This window comes from Sceloporus occidentalis, unplaced genomic scaffold (assembly GCF_023333645.1).
Source record: "Sceloporus occidentalis isolate IW3139 unplaced genomic scaffold, rSceOcc1.0.p SCAF_23, whole genome shotgun sequence".
NCBI classification, from domain to species: Eukaryota; Metazoa; Chordata; class Lepidosauria; order Squamata; family Phrynosomatidae; genus Sceloporus; species Sceloporus occidentalis.
In genome coordinates, this window is record NW_028317003.1 from 7,828,343 (window position 1) to 7,852,818 (window position 24,476).

At 39.8% G+C, this 24,476-nt stretch overlaps 1 protein-coding gene across 1 annotated transcript in view; it reads left to right on the plus strand.

Annotated features, from left to right (window-relative positions):
• The window catches only part of LOC149300762 (serine/threonine-protein kinase Nek10-like), a 77,168-nt gene that overhangs the window by 21,738 nt on the left and 30,954 nt on the right, over positions 1 to 24,476 (plus strand). The window contains exons 13-22 of the mRNA XM_089484791.1: positions 800 to 861; positions 1,443 to 1,526; positions 1,958 to 2,022; positions 2,613 to 2,715; positions 3,085 to 3,213; positions 4,186 to 4,323; positions 5,471 to 5,516; positions 6,290 to 6,411; positions 7,203 to 7,305; positions 15,030 to 15,105. Coding sequence (XP_089340917.1) covers positions 800 to 861; positions 1,443 to 1,526; positions 1,958 to 2,022; positions 2,613 to 2,715; positions 3,085 to 3,213; positions 4,186 to 4,323; positions 5,471 to 5,516; positions 6,290 to 6,411; positions 7,203 to 7,305; positions 15,030 to 15,105 — 928 coding nt within the window. The remainder of the gene's footprint in view (positions 1 to 799; positions 862 to 1,442; positions 1,527 to 1,957; positions 2,023 to 2,612; positions 2,716 to 3,084; positions 3,214 to 4,185; positions 4,324 to 5,470; positions 5,517 to 6,289; positions 6,412 to 7,202; positions 7,306 to 15,029; positions 15,106 to 24,476) is intronic.

Below are 24,476 nucleotides of genomic sequence, written 5' to 3' on the forward strand. Positions count from 1 at the left end.
GTGAACCCTTTGTTCCTGCTTGCCAATCACTGAGTGGTTCACGCATCATTATAGGCACATCCCCGATGGCCCAATTTTATTTTGAATAATCACTTGCTGGATTTAAACAAGCCAAGTAACTGTAAGCTGGTTACAAACACGATATACAATGGGTCGATTCACTACAGGGAAAATTGGCGGGAGAGTTTGTAGGAGAGTTGTATTTCAACTCCATCACTTTACTGTTCATTATGAAGGGCCTTTACTAACAACTTTCTGCAGTGAGCTGGCTCTGAATGATGTATAAGTCAATGTGTGAGTAGACTTCTTGATATATAGGGAACTTTTGGAACCACATCTCTCCCAAAAACTTTAATGTCAACTACCAGGGTGATTAGACCCCTTCAATTCTCCCTTTAATGAATAAACACATTTGATGAACAACCTGAACCTTCTATGACTTGTGACACTTTGATCTCAATCGCTGATGTTCATGCAGAAAATAAACACAAGTTTTTTTAAAAATCTTCAAAGTGCAACACTGTTCTTCAAATGTCTCTGATGCGTTTCTTCTATTTTGGTTAACAATTCTCTATTTTAGGATCTGACACCAATGGCATGCCATGTACAGTATGTAACAAAATTATTTTTATGGGCTGGTCTCTTTAGTGCTGAAATTAAGACGCTTATCACCTTCAGTATTTAGAAATAAATGTCACTATACGTCACAGGACAAATGTCACTTTTACAATACAAAAAATACAAAAACAATTATATCACACCGAAATAACACTGTGTGTATTGTTTGTTTTTTCCCCAGCATGTTGTGCGGCACTTACTGAACTTGTGCTTAATGACACGAATGCTCAACAAGTAGTACAGGTAAAAAACACACATCGATTGCTCAATTACGCTCACCACTGAATGTGCTCTTTATTTTTAGTCAATTGGCTAAGAGCTGCATTTGAAATCATGGCATCAAATCAGATGAGAATACCATTTAAATGCCCAATTTCTACACACACACACACACACACACATATATATTTGAACCTTTTCTGAACTTAATTTAAAATACTAAAGTTCAATTGAGAAAAGTGCAAATGATTTTGGTTATTATTGGCAATATTCAACATGGCTATTCATACCTCAACCCCATCCATATAATTACTTTGCTGTGTCGTATGCCAATCATATTGCCGTGTTTTACACAGTATTACCTTATCATGTAACACATAACAAAACAGATTAATAGACTATAATAACAACATACTAGGAATGACACAGGGTTGAGAGCAGCATATGAAGTACATATTTATATGCTTTCAACTCACTGTACTCTGCGTATCTGTATTCATAATAATGATAATAAAAAATTCAGTATCGTTCTGCCGGGCATTACCTTTTTTTTGTATTTGTGATACTTATTTGACTGTAAAATTCTTTTCATTGCATCCTTGCAGGAAAATGGTGTTTACATCATCGGAATGTTGATTTTACCAAACAAACAAAACGTCTGCGTTAAAAGCAAAGCTACATCTCTACAGGTGAGAATCTTCTTGATTTTTTTTTGCCATTTGAATTGTAGTATGCCATTGAATTGCAAAACTGGAAAGAAATACGCATTCGGTATTGTAATGTGGTTGCAAGCTTCATGGGCTAGGGATTTGTTGGCTTGTAGCAAAATATAAGAACCTGATACACACCAATTGTACTTTACACCACAATATAAAAATACTAGCATTTATATAATTAGATTTGTAGTCGTTATAAGAATACACTGCACAAGAATATCACTTGCAAGGGGAGGGTCAACGAATGACTCCAGATGGTAACACATTCCCAGTAATAGATGCCAGATGGCAAAAGATCATAGAGGAAGGGAAAGAAATGTTGGCTCCCACTGACTGTGGATGATCCAACTGGGCGCTACATGGCATAAATGTTTAACATGTCTGTTTTTGTTTTGATCCCCCAGTGTTACGCTTTCAGAGCTTTGCGATTTCTTTTTAGCATGGAAAGAAACCGAGATCTTTTTAAAAGGTAAAGCTAAACCTTGTCATCATGTGTTCTCATTAAAAGAAAAAAAAAAGTTTATGGCAGTGATATTAGGCTTTTTTTCTGTATGTGTATGTATGTGTGCATGGATATACCCCATATTGCCTTGTTTTGCTTATACCTAAAGCAGTTCATCATCTAATCTTAGGACCTAGTAGCAAGAGAGTTTTGTCCTTCTTTTATGCGGCTGTTGGTCCTCCAGGTGTTTCTATAGCGTATCTTAGACCATTGCCAACTGAATAAGAGTAGCATGTCTTCCTAATAGTTAATGTACCACTATGCATTAAGGAAAGGATAGATACTATTATGTACTGGAATAAGGCAGGATAAGCTTTAAAATACAGTTTACCCGATGTCCAATAGATCTGTAAATGTATAGGTGTCATTGGTGATGACCTTTAGGCCCTGAGAGCACAACTTGGCCAGAAACATTTAGTATCCATGCCTAAAACAAAGTTACCAATTTAATGCATTCTTAGTGCCTGTGTTCAAGCTGGGGTAGCCAAAAACGTATAAACTCTAATTTATGATGCAACAAAATTATTTTCTTAACTGCTCTTTAATTGTTTTTTTAGGTTATTTCCACCAGATTTATTTGAGATTTTTATCGATATTGGACACTACATTCGAGATATCAAGGCCTATGAAGAGCTGGTATCCAAACTGAATTCACTGCCAGTAGGTGTCTTAATATGGCAAAATGATTTTTGGTTTATTTTTTAAAACTATAGGGATATTTTCTTGACAAAAAGAATCGTTTCGACATGGACCCATTGCTCATTGTGATATGATATCAATGGTGCATCTTTGAGGAGGCCCCATGAAGGCCATAAAGTATGTTTGGGAAGGAATGTTTGAGAAGTATGTTTGGGAATGTATTTCATGTGGAATTTCTTTATGTATACGGTATGTGTGATATGCTGATTGAGAATTGTCCTCCAAAAATTTGTTAGAGACACTCCAGCATGGGGACTTCAACGAATCAACGTACCAAACATTATCTCTCATCAAGTTAGTTTGATTTTTTTTTTGTCTTCTTTTGTTAAGGAAGATGAACTGAAACAAGTTGCTGATAGTATTGAAGGTATCAATCAGAATAAATCGCCTACAAAATTTATTGGAAACTATGCTATTTTAGATCACCTTGGGAGTGGCGCTTTTGGAAGTGTATACAAGGTGAGCTTCCCTTGTATATATTTATATATTTATTTGTGTTTTGTGTCATGTGTTATGTTTATCTGAGAGATATGAAATGTCACTAAACACAGTTCCCATGCAAAGCAAGCACACATTTAAATTGTATTATTTTACATTTACTTCCAAGACTTTGAGCCCTACTTACATTCTTGGTCCACCTTCCTTTTCTTCTACTCGCTATTTCTTTCCTTAGGATGAAAGCGTACCTTGATGTTTATGTTGTGTCTGTTGTGTGGCTACACCCCGAATACAACCCAATTATAAAGTAAAAAATAAAAATTTCTGCAAACTTTTTTCCTCCATGATCTAAAATGTCTTGCAGCTTAAACCGTACAGTACATTAATTGAAACCAAAGGGAGTATGTTTCCCGTCAAGAATTTACACTTGTGCACAGGGGTCTAAACAGACCCTTGCACACAGCGTTCAACCGAGCCACTGAAGTCAAAGTATATCAAGTGCAGGGAGATGCATCCGCCCTACTGCATCAATTTAGTTAGTGGTGGGAAAAGGAGCAAATGCATTTGGGGGGATTCTTTCTTAGTGGTCTACATATTATGCCCCAGCCCAGACTGGACATCATGCAAAATGGGTAAATGCCTGGTGAATCAGTACCCAATGGCACCTTCTATGTACCTTTATTGCCATCCTGCGGTAAATACATACCTCATTTATCAGATGTTGGCCATAAAGTGCCAAGGCTTTTTTTTTAATTCTTATTCTATCCCTCTTACATCCTATTGAAATCCAAAAAGTACTACTGATTAATGCAGTTGTCGATGAAAAATAGACACTAGTCTGCGGTAACATGGTACATTGTCATGCTCTTAAGTTTAAAAAGGTTATTACTAATATTCTAAGAAAAGTGTGATTTTGTTCTGCTTATTAAGCAAAATCATTATTTTTTATTTTTTCCTTAACTTTCTCTTGCTTTTTAAAAATCTCCTGTATAGGTCAGAAAACGCAGCGGACAAAATCTCTTTGCAATGAAAGAGATTAATTTACACAATCCAGCTTTTGGAAAAGACAAAAAAGATCGTGAGATTAATGCAGAAAGTATAGTGTCTGAGCTGGCTATAATAAGGGAACAAGTAAGTATGTCCTTGTATTTACCAAGCCAATAATGATTTGGATGATGTCAAGAGGTTGGAAATAACAGTCAATGCGCGCCCTTTAGATGCTGACTGGCGTCAGTCTTGCTGCCAGTGCTGCTCTCCTCCTCTGTGGTCCAACATTTCAAAGGATTCCTATTATTCCGTGAATGTGCACAGGGGTCTGAATGGACCACCACCGAAAGTGTTCACGGAGCCACCAATGGGGCTGACTGGAAGTAAATGTATCACATGCATGGAGATTTCTTGCACTGCAGATAGCTGGTGGGGTTGGGGCAAATGTTCATGGGATGATTCCGCAGAATCTCCCATGCAATTGCAATATAGAGAAAATTGAAAGGGGCCACATTGCTATCATGTGATGACTTGTGTGTCCTTTTAATTAATAGTTTTGATGCATAACTACATAGCAAATTAGATTGTTACAAGTGTATCAATTTTAACAGAATTCTATGTTCTTTTCCTTGGGAAGTGGGTATTTAGCAAATAAAGGCACCGTTAAGTGCCCCTGACTCAGAAATGTCTTAAGCAGTCAATCGGTGGCAGGAAAGTGCTCTCATTGAAATCAATGGGAGGACTTTACCCATGAGCACTGAGGTCTAAACAGACCCCTGCATGCAATGTTTAGCAGAGTCAGGGCTGGATCTGACGGAGGGGATTACTGAATTTGGCCGAATGCATCTCCTGCAGGGCAATTAGCTAAGAGGGGGAGGGGCAAATGTATTTGTGGAGATTCCACCATGCATTTGAAAAATTGACCACATGAAATCTTAAAGGGACCACACAGCTATCATATGGATTAAAGTGCAAATAAATATTTATTTACTGTGCTGTGCTTATGAGATACACTCTCTAAATGTATATGTGGCTTCTCTGATGTTGTAGCCCTGGTAGTTGAATTGCTTACTGGTGAGCACACAATTTACATGCCACCTACTTTTTTCTGAAAACTCTGGATTTTAGACTGCTCACTGAACCAACGCAAGTCCTATATGTATTTATTTTATCTGCTCAGACTTAATCACAAGGACAAAGATAATTTGCAGCATTTCAGAAACATTTTTGTCGTGGAAATTGTATTACAAATCCATTTTTTAAAAATTTTATTTGACATTTTCTCTTTCAGCTTTGCCACCCAAATATTGTGCGATATTATAGAACCTTTTTAGAAAGTACGTATGCTCTTAAAAAAATCTTAGCTCAAATTTAAGTGTATCACAAAAAAAGTGCATGTTTTGCAATACTTTCTGATTTTGCTTATGAAAACGACTTTCAGTTCTTAAATTTTGTTATCTACTTTTAATACTGGGAATAGTATTGTTTTTTTCCACTCAATTATAGTTGTCATAATGAAGTTTAATATTTCTCAAAGCTCAGCAGTTATAAATGACAAGCAAAATCTTTAGCATTTAGTTCTTGGAAACCATGCCTGCTGTTTTGATAACCCTTACAAAAAATGGGATGATTTATAAAAGTGTTGCAGGTACTAAAAGTAGAAAAAAGTATTGAAAATTTGGAATTACATGTTTTTGAGTGTGTCACACAGTCAATCTGTTTAACAAATATGTGTACAATCACACCATAAAATGTGATCCATCCTATGTATAAATACATGTTAGTTTTGTGTGCCATTATAGATAGAATTATGATAGATTTATATCTAAGAGCACACAGTTCCATTTATAAATATTATGTCAGCTGTTTTAGACTTAATGACCAAATAGTTATCTCCCTTAAAATTTTATGTTTCAATATAACCAGTGCCATTTAATAATCAGGTGCACCCCATTATTTTATGATTTTTAAATAATTTGCATATCCTGTGTTGGATATCTACCGCCTAGAAAGAAGCTGCTAAGATCCAATTGGATTTCTTATTTTAGGGGGAAAGTTTCTATTCTGGCAAGTAAAAAAAATACCGTATGTGCTATTTTGGTTTCTTCAGATGATAAACTCTATGTTGTCATGGAACTCATTGAAGGAGCATCTCTTGGTGAACACTTTAAGTCCCTAAAGGAGAAGAAACAACACTTTACTGAAGAACGGATCTGGAACATATTCATACAGGTGAACAATGAGTAAGAGATGCTATTGGTAAACCCGTAGCAAATGTTTTTTATATAGATCTCTACTTTCATGTTTTGAATCACAACAGAAACAACCAAACAAAACTTCGTTTTTTTTCCTTTGATCTATGGGTCTCTTACTACAACCTTTCGAAGCCCTGATCACTTTATTCACATTTACAACGAATCTATGTACCACACTTATACTACTTTTATATACAATGTGTGATGCTATGTGTGATGTTTTATAGTATCACGGGTTCAGGCACCAGGGTAAAACACAAAAGAACAATGATAGGAATCCTTTAGTAAGGCTGGAGATCTGGCTCAGAATGGCTGGAGAGCTGCTTGCATGTCCCTGGCCTACCTCGCTAGCTTTGGTGACAAAGAGCTGTTGCTCCCCTTGTGACTCCTTATCTATCAAAGCTGAAACCCAGTCAGCCTTTTTTATCATCATGGTAGTGATATTGGTAATGTTATTTAGGTTATGAGACCAGTAAGTAGAGTACATAATCAGAACTGCTTCACTTGGACAAAGTATGTATAATAAAAGGGGAAAACGCTAAATGTAAAAATAAAACTTTCCATCTCTTTTGATTGGTAAATAACATTCTGCATTGACTTCATCACTGCAGAATGTATGCTACATCCCAACTCCTCAAACTTTGCATGGCAATGGCAATGGCTACATCCAACTTCATCACTAAAGATTTACTAAAGATTTACTTAGTTGTTTTATCTCTTTCAAATAAAATAACTTCTCTTTAATAAAATGTCTCTGTCTTATTTCAGCTATGTTTGGCTCTGAGGTATTTGCACAAGGAAAAAAGGATTGTCCACAGAGACTTATCACCTAACAATATAATGCTGGGCGAGAGAGATAAAGTGACAGTCAGTAAGTGTGTGTTTTACACTGGAACATTATTTCAACTTACTCAACGATACTGTCCAGTCTTCCTTTTTGTCAAATTCTAATTTAGTAATAATGCACATGGTGTCATTGCAAGTGTGCTGTTGTTATGGAACTCCCGTTCAACCTCTTATAGTTCTCCAAAAACTGAACCCATAGAGAAGACCGTTGCCCTACTGTTGCATAGCTTTCCCATGATAAACTGCAGGAACAGCTGAGCGTCATTATGCGGGTAAGGTGGGCCTTTGATTATCTGATGAGATGACAGTACTTTCTACCCCCTTCCCAGAAGGTTAGGGGTTTGTACTCCTATTTACCTAATCATACTATGTGTTAGCCCCTTGATGCAAACTTCACTGTGACACATCTACAGTAGAAGAAACTGAATAAAACCATAATTAACAAGTAGAAACAAAGAACTTGACAGCAGATAAAGACTATTTGGCCCTTATAGGCTGCCTGACTTGTCTTGTATTCAGGATAACCATGTCTATCCCATTTATATTTAAACGCCCTCACTGTACTAAACTACTTTGGTGGCAAACGTTCACTTTTACCTTAAAAGGGTAAAAAGGGAATGTCCTTGAGAATGAATCCATCTTTTCTTTTGGGGAAATAGAAGATGTGTAGTGGAATCTAACAGAGTAAGGCAAACCATATATAACCAATATTGTTATCACCTATGGTTGGAATGTGCTGTTTCAGTGGACACAATGTATTATCTGTGCCTTGTAACTCAGATTAGGGATAGATGTTTCGTTGACAGATTATTGGAATACGAGATAAAATTACGTCTGCAGTCTACCAGTGGGAAGTCTCAGTAGTAATCTGGGTAGGGCTCCAGCTTTTGAATAAGCTCCTGTGTTATGAATAAAGCACAAGGTATCTCCAACGACATATAGTTGAAACCGGCTACAAAAATATAAAATAAAGCGGATGAGTATAGATTGGGCGTCATTCTGTTACCTTACCACTGCATGGCACTGTTGCTCTTCTTATACCGGAACACCTGTGCTACCTCTGTGACGCTTGCAGTATGGAATTTTTATGAATAAATAATTTTTAAAGAGAGTGTCCTTGGACATTTAAGCATCAGATTCTGAATATAATTACCGTATTTTACAGCATATATATATGATATTACAGATATTACTTTATTAGATGGTTGCTTTTGCCTTGTGTTACTGTAACATGGTAAACATGGATACAGCACATTTTAGTTATATATGTGTGTGTGTATGTATGTATATTTCATGATTATATACTAAAATAATAAAAAAAAAAGATCTAAGCCTTTGCAAAAGAACACTCTGCATTGATCCAGATGAAAGCAGACAAAAAGCCCTTGTAGGTTGATTCCAATTTTGGGTAGAAGGGGGAAAAATCCTTCCTTTCTGGGGTAAATTCCACAAGGGGATCATAACTTGTAGTGGTTGTACTAGGTTTCTAACGTCTCATTATGTTGAAAAAGATGAGACAGAAATTCTGTCACTGTTCTCCCATCGTTTAACCTCTCTGGCACATACAGGATCTAGCATAGATGAACATACATGGTTGCTTTATCCATTAGCTAGTTTAGCAGGCTACAAAATGCAGGGAAAAAAGCTCTTATTATTATTTAAAGGAAGGTGCAATTACAGAAGAGGTACCACAGCTGTTTTAGATTTTCTTTCAATTTAAAAATTAGATTTTAAGATTAAGAATTATATATTTAACATTTCAACTTGTGAGGTGCAGTGTCAAATTTTCTGTAATCCAACATAAACTGTTTAGTAATAGTGAGTATATATTTTTTATTATTATTATTATTTATATTGTTAACAGATAAGAGCAATACAGATATATAAGGTTTGTACATTGAGTTCAGAACAATCCCTGATAATGTAATAACCAGAACTACCGTCACAAATTACAAAAAAATACCACGGTACGAATGACCCCAGGACCTCTTACTGGCTATTAACAACTTAACTGTTTCTAAAATATACTGAACTAAGAACCCCTCTGCAGCTTTACCAAAATCACAGGTCTCATGGTAAATATGTCATCCTCATGCATACAACTTTTTTTTATTCTTTATTTATGCATTTTCCCAGTAACTGTAATGGAGCATACATCAGCACTATCCAATGTTCTTTGCCTCCCTCCTCTCCTACCCTTCCACCACCAGCAATTTTTCCATGTGTATTAGGTAGTAGTGATTGGAAGTTCGGATCAGTAAAGTGAATTTCATATTGAAATGATCCGATGCATGGTCTGATTCTTCGGATCACTCAGTGTGACTCACAGGAGTTACTGTTTCCCAGTCCACCCCTGCAGTCACACTGACGATGGGCCCCGCCCCTTTCATTAGAGCCTATGAATCCTCCTGGCTGCCTACTCTGGTGATGTCACTGAAGGCAGAGAATCGTCCAGAGATTCGAATCTTTCAGAGAATCGCTCAGAGAATCTCACTGACACAATAATTTTATAAATAAATACAGGATTAATCTTCACTGCCCCCAGGATTTAGATTCCTCTTAGTTTGCCCACCTTTACCTCTAACTGCACCTTAAGTTAACTTTATTAAATTAAATAAATTAACCCCCAGTCCTCAGCATTCAATTAACCCTAAAGACCCCATTAACCATAACTGCCAGTAATGAATTGGGAAGCCCCACCTTCATTTCCCCAACAAAAGGGGTAGTCCCAAGCAGCTGGGGCTATAAATCCCCATAATGCTGGCAGCTCAGTCCCAGACTATTCTGAAGCCCAGCTTTCAGTAGTCCAGCAGTTCTTCTGGTTCCAGTGATCCTGCAGGATCCCCTGTGTTGATTCCTAGTTTATTGTCTTTTGGCTTACTCTCTGGACCCCTGATATTGTGCTGTCTACTCCGACCCGGATTGTCTGACCACAGCCTCTTCTCTTCTCTTATTAGATTTTTTGCATTTGTTTGCTCGCTCCTTGCCATTGGGTTCCAAATCAACCTAGTGGGATGTGTCCTGTTTCAGACGTGTCCTGTGACACAAATAATCATTTTCCATCTCTACACAAGATCGTTTAGCCCATGGCAGAGCAGGTTGATCAAAAATGCGTATATCAAAACCTCAAAATGATTTACAATAATGGAAGGCATTCATAAATTTATAAACATTTGTATTACATTTGATATAATCACCAGGGATTTTCCGCTGGTTTCCATGGTGATTGCTTCAGATTTTTAAGTTTGGTCCAAATTATTTTACAGGTACTTTATTACTCACTCAATATACTGTATATAGATAGTTTCAGGTTTAATATTATTTTTATATCTGTTGTGCCACCCAGTAATACTAATCTTTTGATAATGTTCTTTCTCTGGCAGTGCAGCTGGCCTTTCTCATTGTGTTCTTGGTAACTATTGTATCTATTCATTTATCTTTATTTCTTATTCCAATACACTTCACTGTTTTCTTCTTTGGCCTTGACATTTTCTTCTTAAACTTCAAAGTTTTTTTTTTTCTTTGTGTTTTTGGTAAGACGGAATGTAATTTGAACAAAAAATCCATTGGGTCTTGAATGTGATAAATGTGTCTTCGGTTTTGTCTCCAGTTAAGCCATAGAGGATGTTAAAAATATCTGCCATGATATGTCAATTACATTTGGCAAAAGAATTCAGGCTTTATATTATGGTACAATTCCCTGACTGATGACTGGTATGATTAGTTCTTAATTTATTTTACTGAATTTGCTGAATGGTTCCTATAAATATTTTAACGTGTCTGTAAATGTTGCTGCTAATTTTACTCCATGTAACAAAACCCTTATTTTATACATTTACTAAAGTAATAAAGTACCATGGGGACAGTGGATGGCATTATAATTCTTACATATCAAAAAACCTTTTTTTTTATTTTAATTTTTTTTTGTACTTGAGAGCACCAAGCAACCCTGAGCCAGAGAATAAAGGATTTTCACCTTGACTACCTTTTCAGCTGTAGCTCTAGAAAAACCGACATACAATTGTCTTGTATGAATAAATATATTCATATGAATAAATATATTGGAAAAAATATATTCCAGCCTTACTTAAAATCTGACACTGACTTTTGTTTATGCTCATTGCAAAACATACTGGAAATTGCCTTCTTTTCAAAACGAGGGAGCAAAATTGACATGATCTCCATGCTACTGTAAACAACAGTGTCGCCTGCCACAGGTTCTGTATCATTTAGATTCCCTGACCCCTGCAACAATCCATGGTATGTATTACAACCAAAGATTTTAGTCTAAAGGGCTAATCTCAGTATAACGCCAGTAATATTGGCTAAAGGCTATCAGGGTAAAATGCCAGAAAAATTACCTCCGGGTAGTGACACAGGTTATCAATCAATTATATTGAACAGTGTATGGTACTTTGAAAGTAAGTGGTGTTTTGCGTTAACCCATTCACGACAAAGCCTCTACATGTATGGGCTCACAATGCATTGTGCTTAATGGGTTTAAGGACAACCCGCTGTCCTTAAGGGGTTAAAAAGCCATTAATGCAGTTACTGAGCTCTACCGTTTGAAAACAATGCGGTGACGTACTGCGTTACTCATTTAGTTAACCAAATAGATTATTGTGTATGCATGTAAATTCAGTTCACGTGAAAATCTTAATCAAGTTAAACATACCCTAGGGGAACTATTACAGCTTTAAGGAAGATTAAGACATGGTTCCAATGGGAAACAGATAGGTAGAAATCTTTTATTACATATATGTTAGACATAGCTGTATTATAACAAGAATTATTTTCTAGCTCTCCAACCACCAGAATCTCCACACTATATTTACATTGCTCCCCCACTATTTTGTTTTCCCATTCTGTCATCACGTACTCTCAGAAATCGTCTTGCATCTACAGGTCTCATTCCCACCTTCTTTTGCTCTGTCTTCTTCTGTTCCTAGCAAAACAGCGACTATGCTTTCACATAATTACTTATCTTAACAATTGTTTTGGAATCAAGACAAGATGGGGAGTTGGATGTAATAGTTCATTTAAAGGAAAATAATTTGTAAGGAGGCCAGGGTGGTGTGTGTTTTTCGTAAATTTTGTAATGATCTGCAGCTGATTGCATCCACTCATTCTGAGGTTTCACCTATGTACTGGATGGTAAAATACAGCAAATTAGAGATTTTAATTTTCGTCTAATAAAGTGGTGTCAACAATAGGGGTTTGGGTGTATTCCCCACACTAGTCCTGTTTGGAGTAATACGAGTGAACTGTATATGGCTTGCATCATTCTCACAAATGAACAGAAGTGCTTAGTTCAGTGGTTTTATTAATAGGCATTGAAACTACTAGAGGGTGTAATGGGATGCTACAGGGTAACATGTATGATTTTAGACAAGATATCTCTGTGACACATCGGTTGAAAAACAATATATTTAGAGTGATGTGCACAAATGTCCTGAGTTTAGGGAAAAAGATCCCCAAACTTATAGCATTGGTAGCCCGTGAGAATGTGGATTGAGTGGCGGTTACGGAGAACCACTACAATTCCTACAATGATTGGGATGATATACCAGGATACATGTTATACAGAAAGATTAAGGGAAGGGTTGTGTTTTATGCAAGAAATAGCTTAAAGGTTATTTGGATAAAAAGGTAGAGAGGAGAGCATATAGACAGTTTGGGTAACAAAGTAGTTGGCATAAGTGTGATATATAAATCCTCTGGACATACAGAAGAGCTTGGTCATCTGCTAGTTGGAGAAATAGCTAAAATGACAATGAAAGGCGAGGTTATATTTACGGGAACTTTAATCTCCTGATGTAGACTGGAAAAAAATAAACAGCTGGGTCAGCCAGGAGGAGAGACATCCTAAATTCTTTACAGGGATTGTGTTCAGCAGGTGTGTGTTGGGGTCCAGTGGAAATATTTAAGAGATGTTTTGGTAAAGGCAGTTGAACATTGCATTAAACTTGTTAGTAAGAATAAAAGAAAACCAATTTGATACTCCACAGATGTCACACAATTATTGAAGGAGAAGAAGTGGTGTTTAGGAGTTATGAGTATACTCAGAATGAGGAAGATGAGCACAAATATAAAACTAACGGAGGGGCAAGTAGATATAGCCTTTCAGGATTTCAGTAAGGCATTTGTTAAAATAGTTAAATAGATAAGGCAATGGTTGAGTGACAGGAGGCAGAATGTTGTAGTTAATGTTCAGAGGGTGACATAGGAGTCATTATTTCTGATGACTTAAAGGTAATCAGGCAATACAGCAAAGCGTCAGCAAACATTGTATAAGCCTCAGTCTGAGGTATCTGAGTTTAAAGTGTGATAAATAAAGAAACTAAAGAAACAAGAAAAGTTTCCTACATTACATTTATTTATAAAGCGCCGGCAGATTCCTAGGTAATATTCAGTAGACTAGTTGTCTATTGGTAATGTGTCACTTGTTAAATCATTGAGAGATATCTTGAAGTGAAAACGTGATAGGAATCCGTTATAAGGTCATCATGTAGTATATTTGTGATGTATCCATAATTGTAAATATTGCTCCAGGATGTCAGGCTCAACTAATTTTAATCATACACAGGATTGATTATTAATCATGTTCGAACAGGAGACAGCAGGAGCCCTGCTAGTAGAAGTGTCTAATCCAATAGAAATCAAGGTGCATCTCTTTAACTGTCGATCGAAGCTCCTCTGTAATTTTAATATTACAATTCAGAATTTGCTGGCATATGATGCGGAGTTGCTTCTAAGAGTTGTGGGGAGTGAATTATAAAGATACTGCAAGCTTGTGATAGGCACAATGCTTATAATCATGCTTGGAGCATATTGATATGCATAAACGGAATCACCAGTCTTATATAGCCTCTATAGCAAATGGTTATGTATGAGGTGCTACTGTGTTTAGTGTGATAATGGACCTTTACGATCACAGACTTACTTTCTGGCATAACTGTCACGTTCCAGAAAATGTTGCAAAATAATTTCTAAATTGCCTTTTTTTCTGCGGTCAACACCTTCATGAATCACCCCTGCAGTTTTCATTCATTATGGATAATAAAATCATATAGGTGGATAAGATGCCAATATGCCACTTTATTTAAACTATGCTTATTCTGTTTAACCTACAATGTCATATTTTGTACTACATCTGCAAGAGAAAACAGATTTTACATTGTTCCAATAAGAATTTGTGTCGGTTTATCCAACCATTTTGCACCATCTTGCACCAACCTTAATGTATATCTAATAAATATATTAATTCTATTTCATTAAGAACCTTAAGTAGTATGTCTTACATAGACTTTTCCAATTATGGTGGTGGGAATATTTTTCAACATTTTTTCTTATGTTTGATATAAAAAGGTTGTTGCATGATATTTGATTTTTGTTATTCTTATGTTCTCTGCTTATCAAAATAGAACTATACTGACTAATCGCGAGATTAATTATAGCATTCTATCAGAGCGTACATTAGTGCCCCAGAAAACTGTGGCTGGGACTGAAATGTGTTGTCCTCTTAGTGAGGGAAATTCTTATTAAAGTACGTGACATCTTAACAGTTGGAGGTGTAGGAGACCCACAGATGGCACTCCAAAAAGTGCAAATAGAGTAGAAACCCAATGTACAGCTGACCTGAGTATATAAATTAGTTTGTCTTCCTTTGGTAATAAATGGATATTTTTTCTGGATTATTAACATATTAACATTTACTTTTGTGTTTTGTTTTTGTTTATTTTTTTTTAGCTGATTTTGGTCTTGCTAAACAGAAACAAGAAAACAGTAAACTTACGTCAATTGTGGGAACCATTCTTTACTCTTGGTAAGATCAATGTGCTTGCTTAAAAGACCATGATTTTAAGTGCTGAACAACATAGAGGTTTCCCAGTGTTGTGCTTCTTCAGTTATTTACATAGACATACCCTTATGTTAAATGTACCATGCTGTGAGACATTTTACTGCCCACATATTTAATAGGGATCTAAACAGTCTTCCCACACAGGGACAGATTGTGTTGTGACATTGCTCTGCTGTAAAAAGTCTGTAACATTTAGTTAATAATAAACACAAATGGAGAAGGACATAATAACTTAAAATAATATACGTGAGGAACATTCCAGTGTAGTGCTGCTATTGGTGTGTAATGATCAACAGTTTAACTGTTTAAGGCACAAACAACCACCTAAAAATATACAGTAGTGCCCCATGATATGCCGTTTAACCCCTTTTATGCCACCCTGCTTCCAGAAATGCCTTTTAACCCCCTTTATGCCACTCTGCCTCTAGAAATGCCTTTTAACCCCCTATATGCCACTATGTCCCATGATATGCCCCTGGCATATAGTGGTATAAGGCATTTCTGGAGGCATAGTGGCATATAAGGGGTTAAAAGGCATTTCTGGAGGCAGAGTGGCATATAGGGATGGTCTCCAAATGTTTCCAGAGCTGCTTTTCAGTCCCAGTCCGGCCCTGCCCCCATCCCCCCCAAAAATGTGGCTAAAAAGTCTCTGATAAAAATTTCAATCTTGAAATCAGAAATGTGCATGCTCCAGTTTAAACCCAGTAATGTCCCATAAGCATTACAAACGTATGCATGTGGGGAATTGCCGAACTCCAGGGGGGTTTTCCGAATGTAAATTGTGAGTTTTTTTGTATGTTAACATACAGTCAGAAAACATATTTATATATATGTTCACAAGTTTTGTCAAGAAAATTTTTTTTTTTAATAAACCACCGGCTTTGGAAGATGTTGGTGTGGAAATAGCTGCATAAAACATGCCCAGATTCCCCTACGATGAGTTGTCCAGTTTTCTCAAATATATAATTGCCATTGATGAAAATTAGATATGGGAACACAGTACTGTCTGGACCCAGTAAAAAATTCCAAGTCTGAAAAAAAAACAGAGTTGTACGTTTTCTAACTTAGACCTTGCAGTGTCCCTGAACCATGCAGACCTATGAATGTGGGATGTAGTTGAACTTGGGAGATGTTGCAGAATACAAATTGTGAGGTTTTTTGTACAAAAAAAGCTGGAAGATGTTGGTGTGAAAAGAGAAGCATTAAAACATGCTCATATGCCCCAAGCTAAATACTCTGGGTTGTATAGTTTTCAAAAATATATAGTCATACGTTTAAAACAGTTAAAATGTAATTAATCATTTATAATGGTGAGATTGGATTCCCTTCTAAATTAAATGCATTTGTTATAAATAGCTGATTCTCTTGCCTTAGAAAATATGTATGCGTTGATTTTCCATCACAATTGACTAGAACATAATGCTTATGACATTCATTATGGCTCAAATGCTCTTGGGCATCTCCTATATACACTCACTGGCCACTTTATTAGGTACACCTGTTCAATTGCTTGTTAACACAAATAGCTAATCAGCCAATCACATGGCAGTAACTCAATGCATTTAGGCATGTAGACGTGGTCAAGACAACTTGCTGAAGTTCAAACCGAACATCAGAATGGGGAAGAAAGTGGTGACTTTTTTTAAAGTGGCATGGTTGCTGGTGCCAGACGGGCTAGTCTGAGTATTTCAGAAACCGCTGATCTACTGGGACTTTCATGCACACCATCTCTAGGGTTTACAGAGAATGGTCTGAAAAAGAGAAAATATCCAGTGAGCGGCAGTTGTATGGACGGAAATGCCTTGTTGAGGTCAGAGGAGAATGGGCAGACAGGCTCAAGATGACAGAAAGGCAACAGTAACTCAAATAACCACTCTTTATTACCAAGGTATGCAGAATGCCCTCTCTGAATGCACAACACGTCCAACCTTGAAGTAGATGGGCTACAGCAGCAGAAGACCACTGGGTGCCATACTGTCAGCTAAGAACAGGAAACCAAGGGTACAATTCGCACAGGCTCACCACAATTGGACAATGGAAGACTGGAAGAACATTGCCTGGTCTGATGAGTCTCGATTCCAGCTGTGACATTCAGATGGTAGGGTCAGACTTTGGAGTAAACAACATGAAAGCATGGATCCATCCTGTTTCGTATCAACGGTTCAGGCTGGTGGTGGTGCTGTAATGGTGTGGGGGGGCATTTTCTTGGCACACTTTGGGCCCCTTAGTACCATTTGAGCATCATTGAGCCTAGCTGAGTATTGTTGCTGACAATGTCCATCCCTTTATGACCACAGTTTACCCATCTTCTAATGGCTACTTTCAGCAGGATAATGCACCAAGTCACAAAGCTCACATCAGCTCAAACTGGTTTCTTGAACATGACGATGAGTTCTCTGAACTCCAATGGCCTCCACAGTCACCACATCTCAATCCAGTAGCGCACATTTTAGAAGTGGTGGAACGGGAGATTTGCATGATGGATGTGCAGCCGACAAATCCGCAGCAACTGCGTGATGCCATCATGTCTATATGGACTAAAATCTCTGAGGAATGTTTCCAGCACCTTGTAAAAAGTATGCCACGAAGAATGAAGGTAGTTCTGAAGGCAAAAAGGGATCCAACACAGTACTAGCAAGGTGTACCTAGTAAAGTGGCCAGTGAGTATATTTATGGTAGAGTAAAAGCTACACTATATGGACAAAAGTATTGGGAGGCACCTCTTAATTACTGAATTCAGGTGTTTCAATCAGACCCATTGCCACAGGTGTGTAATATCAAGCACCTAGCCAAGGTCTGCATTTACAGACTTTTGTGCAAAAAAAAAAAGCTGTGAATGGAAGCGTGGTACTGTGATATGATTGCAATATTATATGGTATATCAATATCAGCTTTGCAATAACTCAGTTTGTGAAATTTCATTCTTCTAGATATTTTACGGTCAACTGTAAGTGGTATTATTAGAAGGTGTAAGGATTTAGGAACAGCAGTTTCTGTAAGCCACGAAGCAAAAGACCACGTAAAGTAACAGAGCAGGGTCGCCAAGTGCTAAGGTGCATGGGGAGTAAAACTTGCCAACACTCCAGCTGAAGAGTTCCAAAGTTCCACTATAATTAATATAAGCACAAAAACTGTGTGGCAATCACCAAGTACAATGGCAAGTGTTTGATCAAGTGGTGTAAAGCACGCCGCTACTGGACTCTGGAGCAGTAGAAATGTGTTTGGTGGAGTGATCAATCACGCTTCTTTGTTTGGCAGTCTAATAGGGGAATCTGGAATTGGCAGATGCCTGGATAATGTTACCTGCCTGACTGCATTGTGCCAACTGAAATATTTTGTAGACAAGGGGTAATGATATGGGGCTGTTTTTTTAGAGGTTGGGCTAGGTCCCTTACTAAGAACATGGTTGGATGAGTTTGCTGTGGAATAACTTGACTGGCTGCCCTGACCTCAACCCCATTTAACACATTTGGGATGACCTTTCAAAAAAAATCCCACAGAAACACTCCTTCCCATCTTGTGGAAACCCTTCCCAGAAGAGTGGAAGCTGTTATAGCAGCAAATGGGGGGACAAACTAATCATTAATTATATATATATATATATATATATATATATATATATATAATGCAAAGTCATCAAATGTTGGTGTAATGGCCAGGTGCCCCAATACTTTGACCATATAGTGTATGTTCAGTTGTGATCCAATACTTGATGTAACTACATCTAACTGCCAGGGCAGATATTTTGTGTTTGTGTTTTGGGTAACACCTCATATTTTACAGTTTAGTTGTGTTGCAATACATGTTTTTTTGTTTTTTTTTTTAATTTGGTGAAAAGTAGTAGTTCAGGCATTCAATCAATCATCTTGCACAATTTAGTGTAACAGGCTGTTATAATCGAGCAAATATGGTATATATAAGACAAGGTTTTTCCAGAGCAAATGCTCTGAAAATACCCCTCGTCTTATAATCGGGGTCCTCTTATAATCAGTAGACTTGGGCACCAGGGGGCTCTTCGTGTTCGTCTTCGTGCTCGTCTTCGGGGGGGGAAAAAACCTTCGTATTCCGCGAATATTCGCCCGTTCCTGTCTTCTCTTCGGGCGAATATTCGCGGACATTCTTCGTGCTCGTTTAATCTTCGTTTCCTTCCCGGTTGCCTTGCAGGGGTTAATACGGGGTTAACAACACATCGGAGCAGCAGCAGCTGCCGTGAAGGAACGTGTGTGCAACTCTATTGGTCGTTTCGGCAGGGGGCTGGTCTGGCATCAACTAGTGAATTGCAGAACGCACTTCATTCGTTGATGGCAGGCCAGCCCCCTGCCGAAACGACCAATAGAGTTGCACACACGTACTGAGGTGTACTGTACACAAAATGACCTAGAGACAAATGCTCCAAGGAACTTGGCCTCCGTTTATCATACACAATCACACATCCATAGATGTTTAATAAAAGAATAGGGATTATTTTACATTTTTAAATTGATTTTGGACCACTTGTAATACATGCCTAACATTTGCTACCTATTTACAATGGCATACTTTGCAACAACCCAACTTTTACTGGACAGGACTGGAAAAAAGCAGGACTGTCCACCAAAATCTTGGGTGTGTTGGCAGGTATGCGGATGGAAAAATGTTGGACAAGAACTAAAAAATAGCTTAGGGTTAATGTACGGTTATGTTTAAGATTAGTAGCAGTGCACTGCTTTGGTTAAAGATGTATTATGTCTAAATAATAATTTAATTTTAATGGGTTTTAAAAAAAAATTAGGGGTTTATTTAAATGTATTTTAAAGTTAGATTTATTATTTAGTACTTTATTATATTTATTTAATGTTTATACTAGTGCTACCTACCGAGCTATAACTACCAACGTTTAGCTAATTTAGTTTAGCTAAATTAGATGGGACAGGACTGGAAAAAATCAGGACTGTCCCTGAAAAAGTTGGGTCTGTTGGCAGGTATGTGGATGGAAAAATGTTATAGTATGAAGTGTGAGTTATAGCGTTAATGCTAGTGAGTGTAGAAATGAAGGCCAGGACAAATAACAAGAGGAAAGGTCCTTGTGATTTTTGCATTGTACGTGTATGTGTTATGTGTGTTGTCACTTGTCACTGTGTTATATGTGTTATGTGTTATGTCACTGTGTTATTTGTGTTATTGTGTGTGTTATGTTTGGTTGGTTGTGTATCAGAAGGAAAATAATGAAATGGAAATGGAAAAGGAAATGGGAAAGGCGAATGAGTGGGCAATTGGCGACCCACTCACCTGTTTCACCCCAGAGCAAAGCATCCAAACACTGTCAGTCCTAGACGTTTGGCAGCGGACTTCCAGAGCTCAGACACAAGGCCCTAGCGTAAGCTGGCCACTCCGGCGGAGGTAGCAGGCGTTGCCACACCGCAAACAGAAGCAGCCAGGGGGGAGAAACTGCCCTTACCATTAGGGACATTTGAGGCATGACACTAGCCAGGAAGCGAACTGGCATCGAAGAGACGCTAGCACCACCACCAGCAGCAGCAGCAGAATTGGGAAAGGCGAATGAGTGGGCAATTGGCGACCCACTCACCTGTTTCACCCCAGGGCAAAGCACCCAAACACTGTCAGTCCTAGACGTTTGGCAGCGGACTTCCAGAGCTCAGACACAAGGCCCTAGCGTAAGCTGGCCACTCCGGCGGAGGTAGCAGGCGTTGCCACACCGCAAACAGACGCAGCCAGAGGGGAGAAACTGCCCTTACCACTAGGGACATTTTGGGCATGACTCTAGCCAGGAAGCGAACTGGCAGAGAAGAGATGCTGGCACCACCACCACCAGCAGCAGCATTGAAAAATGGGAAAGGCGAATGAGTGGGCAATTGGCGACCCACTCACCTGTTTCACCCCAGGGCAAAGCACCCAAACACTGTCAGTCCTAGACGTTTGGCAGCGGACTTCCAGAGCTCAGACACAAGGCCCTAGCGTAAGCTGGCCACTCCGGCGGAGGTAGCAGGCGTTGCCACACCGCAGACAGAGGCAGCCAGGGGGGAGAAACTGCCCTTACCATTAGGGACATTTGAGGCATGACACTAGCCAGGAAGCGAACTGGCAGAGAAGAGACGCTGGCACCACCACCAGCAGCAGCAGCAGCAGAATTGGGTAAGGCGAATGAGTGGGCAATTGGCGACCCGCTCACCTGTTCCACCCCAGAGCAAAGCATCCAAACACTGTCAGTCCTAGACGTTTGGCAGCAGACTTCCAGAGCTCAGACACTAGGCCCTAGCGTAAGCTGGCTACATTGGCGGAGGTAGCAGGCGTTGCCACACCGCAGCAAGTGCAACCAGGGGGGGAGAAACTACCCTTTCCATTAGGGACATTTAAGGCATGACACTAGCCAGAAAGCGAACTGGCAGAGAAGAGACGCTGGCACCACCAGCAGCAGCAGCAGCAGCATTGGAAAAGGCGAATGAGTGGGCAATTGACGACCCGCTCACCTGTTTCACCCCAGGGCAAAGCATCCAAAGACTGTCAGTCCTTGGCGTTTGGGAGCAGACTTCCAGAACTCAGACACTAGGCCCTAGCGTAAATTGGCTACACCGGTGGAGGTAGCAGGCATTGCCACACCGCAGCAAGTGCAACCAGGGGGAGAAACTACCCTCTCCATTAGGGACATTTGAGGCATGATTTCAGCCAGGAAGCGAACTGGCAAAAGATGCTGGCACCACCACCAGCAGCACCGTTGGAAAAGGAAAAAGGTGAATGAGTGGGCAATTGACGACCCGCTCACCTGTTTCACCCCAGGGCAAAGCATGAAAGTCTGTCAGTCCATGGCGTTTGGGAGCGGACTTCCAGAACTCAGACACTAGGCCCTAGCGTAAATTGGCTACACCGGCGGAGGTAGCAGACGTTGCCACACCGCAAACATGTGCAACCAGGGGGAGAAACTACCTTAAACATTACAGATAAAAAAAATTAACTTTCCAAGCTAAGAGCTGGGTAACCCAACTTGGGCAGATTGAATTTAAGGAAGGCAATCTGCTCCATCAGATGAGGTGCCATGCGTGAGCGCTGTGGACTCAGTATGTTTCCAGTCATAGAAAACACGCGCTCACTTTGAACAGTGGTTGGCGGACATGATAGTAGCTGCTGCGCAACCCATGAGAGTGCAGGCCACACACTCTTCTTTTCATCCCAGTAGCTAAGAGGATCAACATTAGGCGCAGAAGGAACTTCACAGAGGTAAAGTTTGACCATTTCAGCAGCACTACTCTCCTTTCTGCTGCTAGCTCTGTCAGATGGTCCAACTATACTCCCAAGTGCCTCTTCCCAAAACGCAGCTGCTCCACTCAGCTGTGTTGTGCTGCTTGTGGCACTGCTGCTGATGCTGCTGCTAGGAGTAGCAGACCACATCATCTCTTCCTCCTCCTGCACCTCTCCCTCCTCGGACAGCATTCCCATTTTACGCTGCCAGTCACGCACCTTGTTGACCAATTGCTCCCGGTAGCTACTGAGAACATTAAATTTCAAAGCTAGCTTTCCCTTAATTCTTGGATCGCAAAGGCACGCTAGCATCATTTCGGGACTCTCTTCCATTCGTTTGCGAAGGTGTACTTTTAGCAGATCCTTCAGCTTCCTGACTATGGCTGCTATGTCAGGATGTAGAGTGCCACCTTGAACAGCCTCACGGTTTCCAAGGAACACATCCATCTTGCTGCCTAGATGGGAGAACACTGGGATTACCTGGGCCAGACTGGCAGTGTTTGAGCTTAAATTTTCTGTGGCATCCCTGAATGGTTTAAGGACTGCCACTAGCTGGGCGATCACTGTCCAATCCTCCCTATTCAATGGAGAGGTAATCCCAATATTGTGCTCTGAGGCAAGATTATGGATTGCCCTCTGCTGCTCCAAAATCCTCTCGAGCATGTCTAACGTGGAGTTCCACCGTGTACTGACATCCTGACGTAGGCAGTGTACGGGAAGACCTGACCTCTCTTGCTCTTCCCTCAAAAGTTGGCTAGCCTTAACACTATGGTGAAAGTGCCCAGCGATCTTTCTGCAGCGGGACAGAACTACTGCTGCCACATTAGTTCCTTCTGACATTGCTGCCTTCACTACAAGATGGATGATGTGGGCTGCACAGCGCACACCAACAATATGACCATCTCGCAGCGCTTTCACCATATTGGCACCTCCGTCAGTTACCACAAAACCAACTTCAACATTGGTGCCCGCCTCTGCTCCCACCCAAAGGCTAAACATTTTCCTCATCGCATGCAGAATGTTTTGGGAAGTGTGCTTTTCATCCATCACTTCTGCATGGAGAAGGAAAGATCGGTAGCCTGCTGCAGCAGCTTCCTTAGACACACCGGGCTGCCACCAGTGTGCTGTCAAAGAAAGAAAGGCATGCTGGCCGCTAGGTGCACTCCACAAATCTGTAGTGAAATGAACAGACTGACCAGCAGCCTTGGAAAGCTCCTCTTTCACTGCTGCAACACAGGACCGATACAATGAGGGGACAATGTTCCTGCTGAAAGTGGAACGTGACGGAACTGTATATTGTGGAGCCACAGCCGCCATCAATTGTTTGAAAGGCTCCCCTTCGATCATAGAGAAGGATGCCCCTCCAACAGCAATGAACTGACCAATCAGTTGCGTTACTTTATTGGCCTGCTGTTTGGGCATTGACCTTTTGGATTGGAATGCCACAAATTGTTCCAGGGTGGGCTGGACATGCAGTGCTCCAGCCTGCCTTGGTCTCTGGCTGCCAGCACTAGTTGCTGCTGCTGCTATTGGCTCAGAAGAAGAAGCTGTTGGGGTTTTTCCACGGCCACCAGCTATGCTGCCTGCACTAAGTTTTCCCTCTGCATCTTTCCCCAATAGCACAGCGTTGTGTTGAGTGCTGAGGTGATGCTTCATGCTAGCACTGGTAAAATGGCCAGACACTTTCCCTCTGCTTATTAGCTTCCCACAATGTTTGCACTTTCCATAGCGCCCTTCTTCAACATTTTCAAAGTGCTCCCAAATTGGGGCGCGCATAGCCTTGGAGTGTGCCTTGGGTGCTGCTCCTACTGCTCGGGGTGGATGAACAGAGGCAGAACTAGTGGTGGTGGGACTGGTGGTAACAGTACTGGCCATAGTGGGACTGCTAATTGCTTTAGATTTGCTAGGTTTTGCTGCTGCTGCTGGTGGTGGTGGTGGTGGTGATGATCGTAGCGGAGAAGGTGGAGGCTCAGGAGAAAATTGTGCACTAGTCATTTGGACACTGCTCCCTGAGGAATCTGATTCCTGACCACTCATCTCCTCTACTTCCTCTGGCTCATAGTCTAGCTCTTCATTAGCCAGATCGAATGGAATTCCTGCTA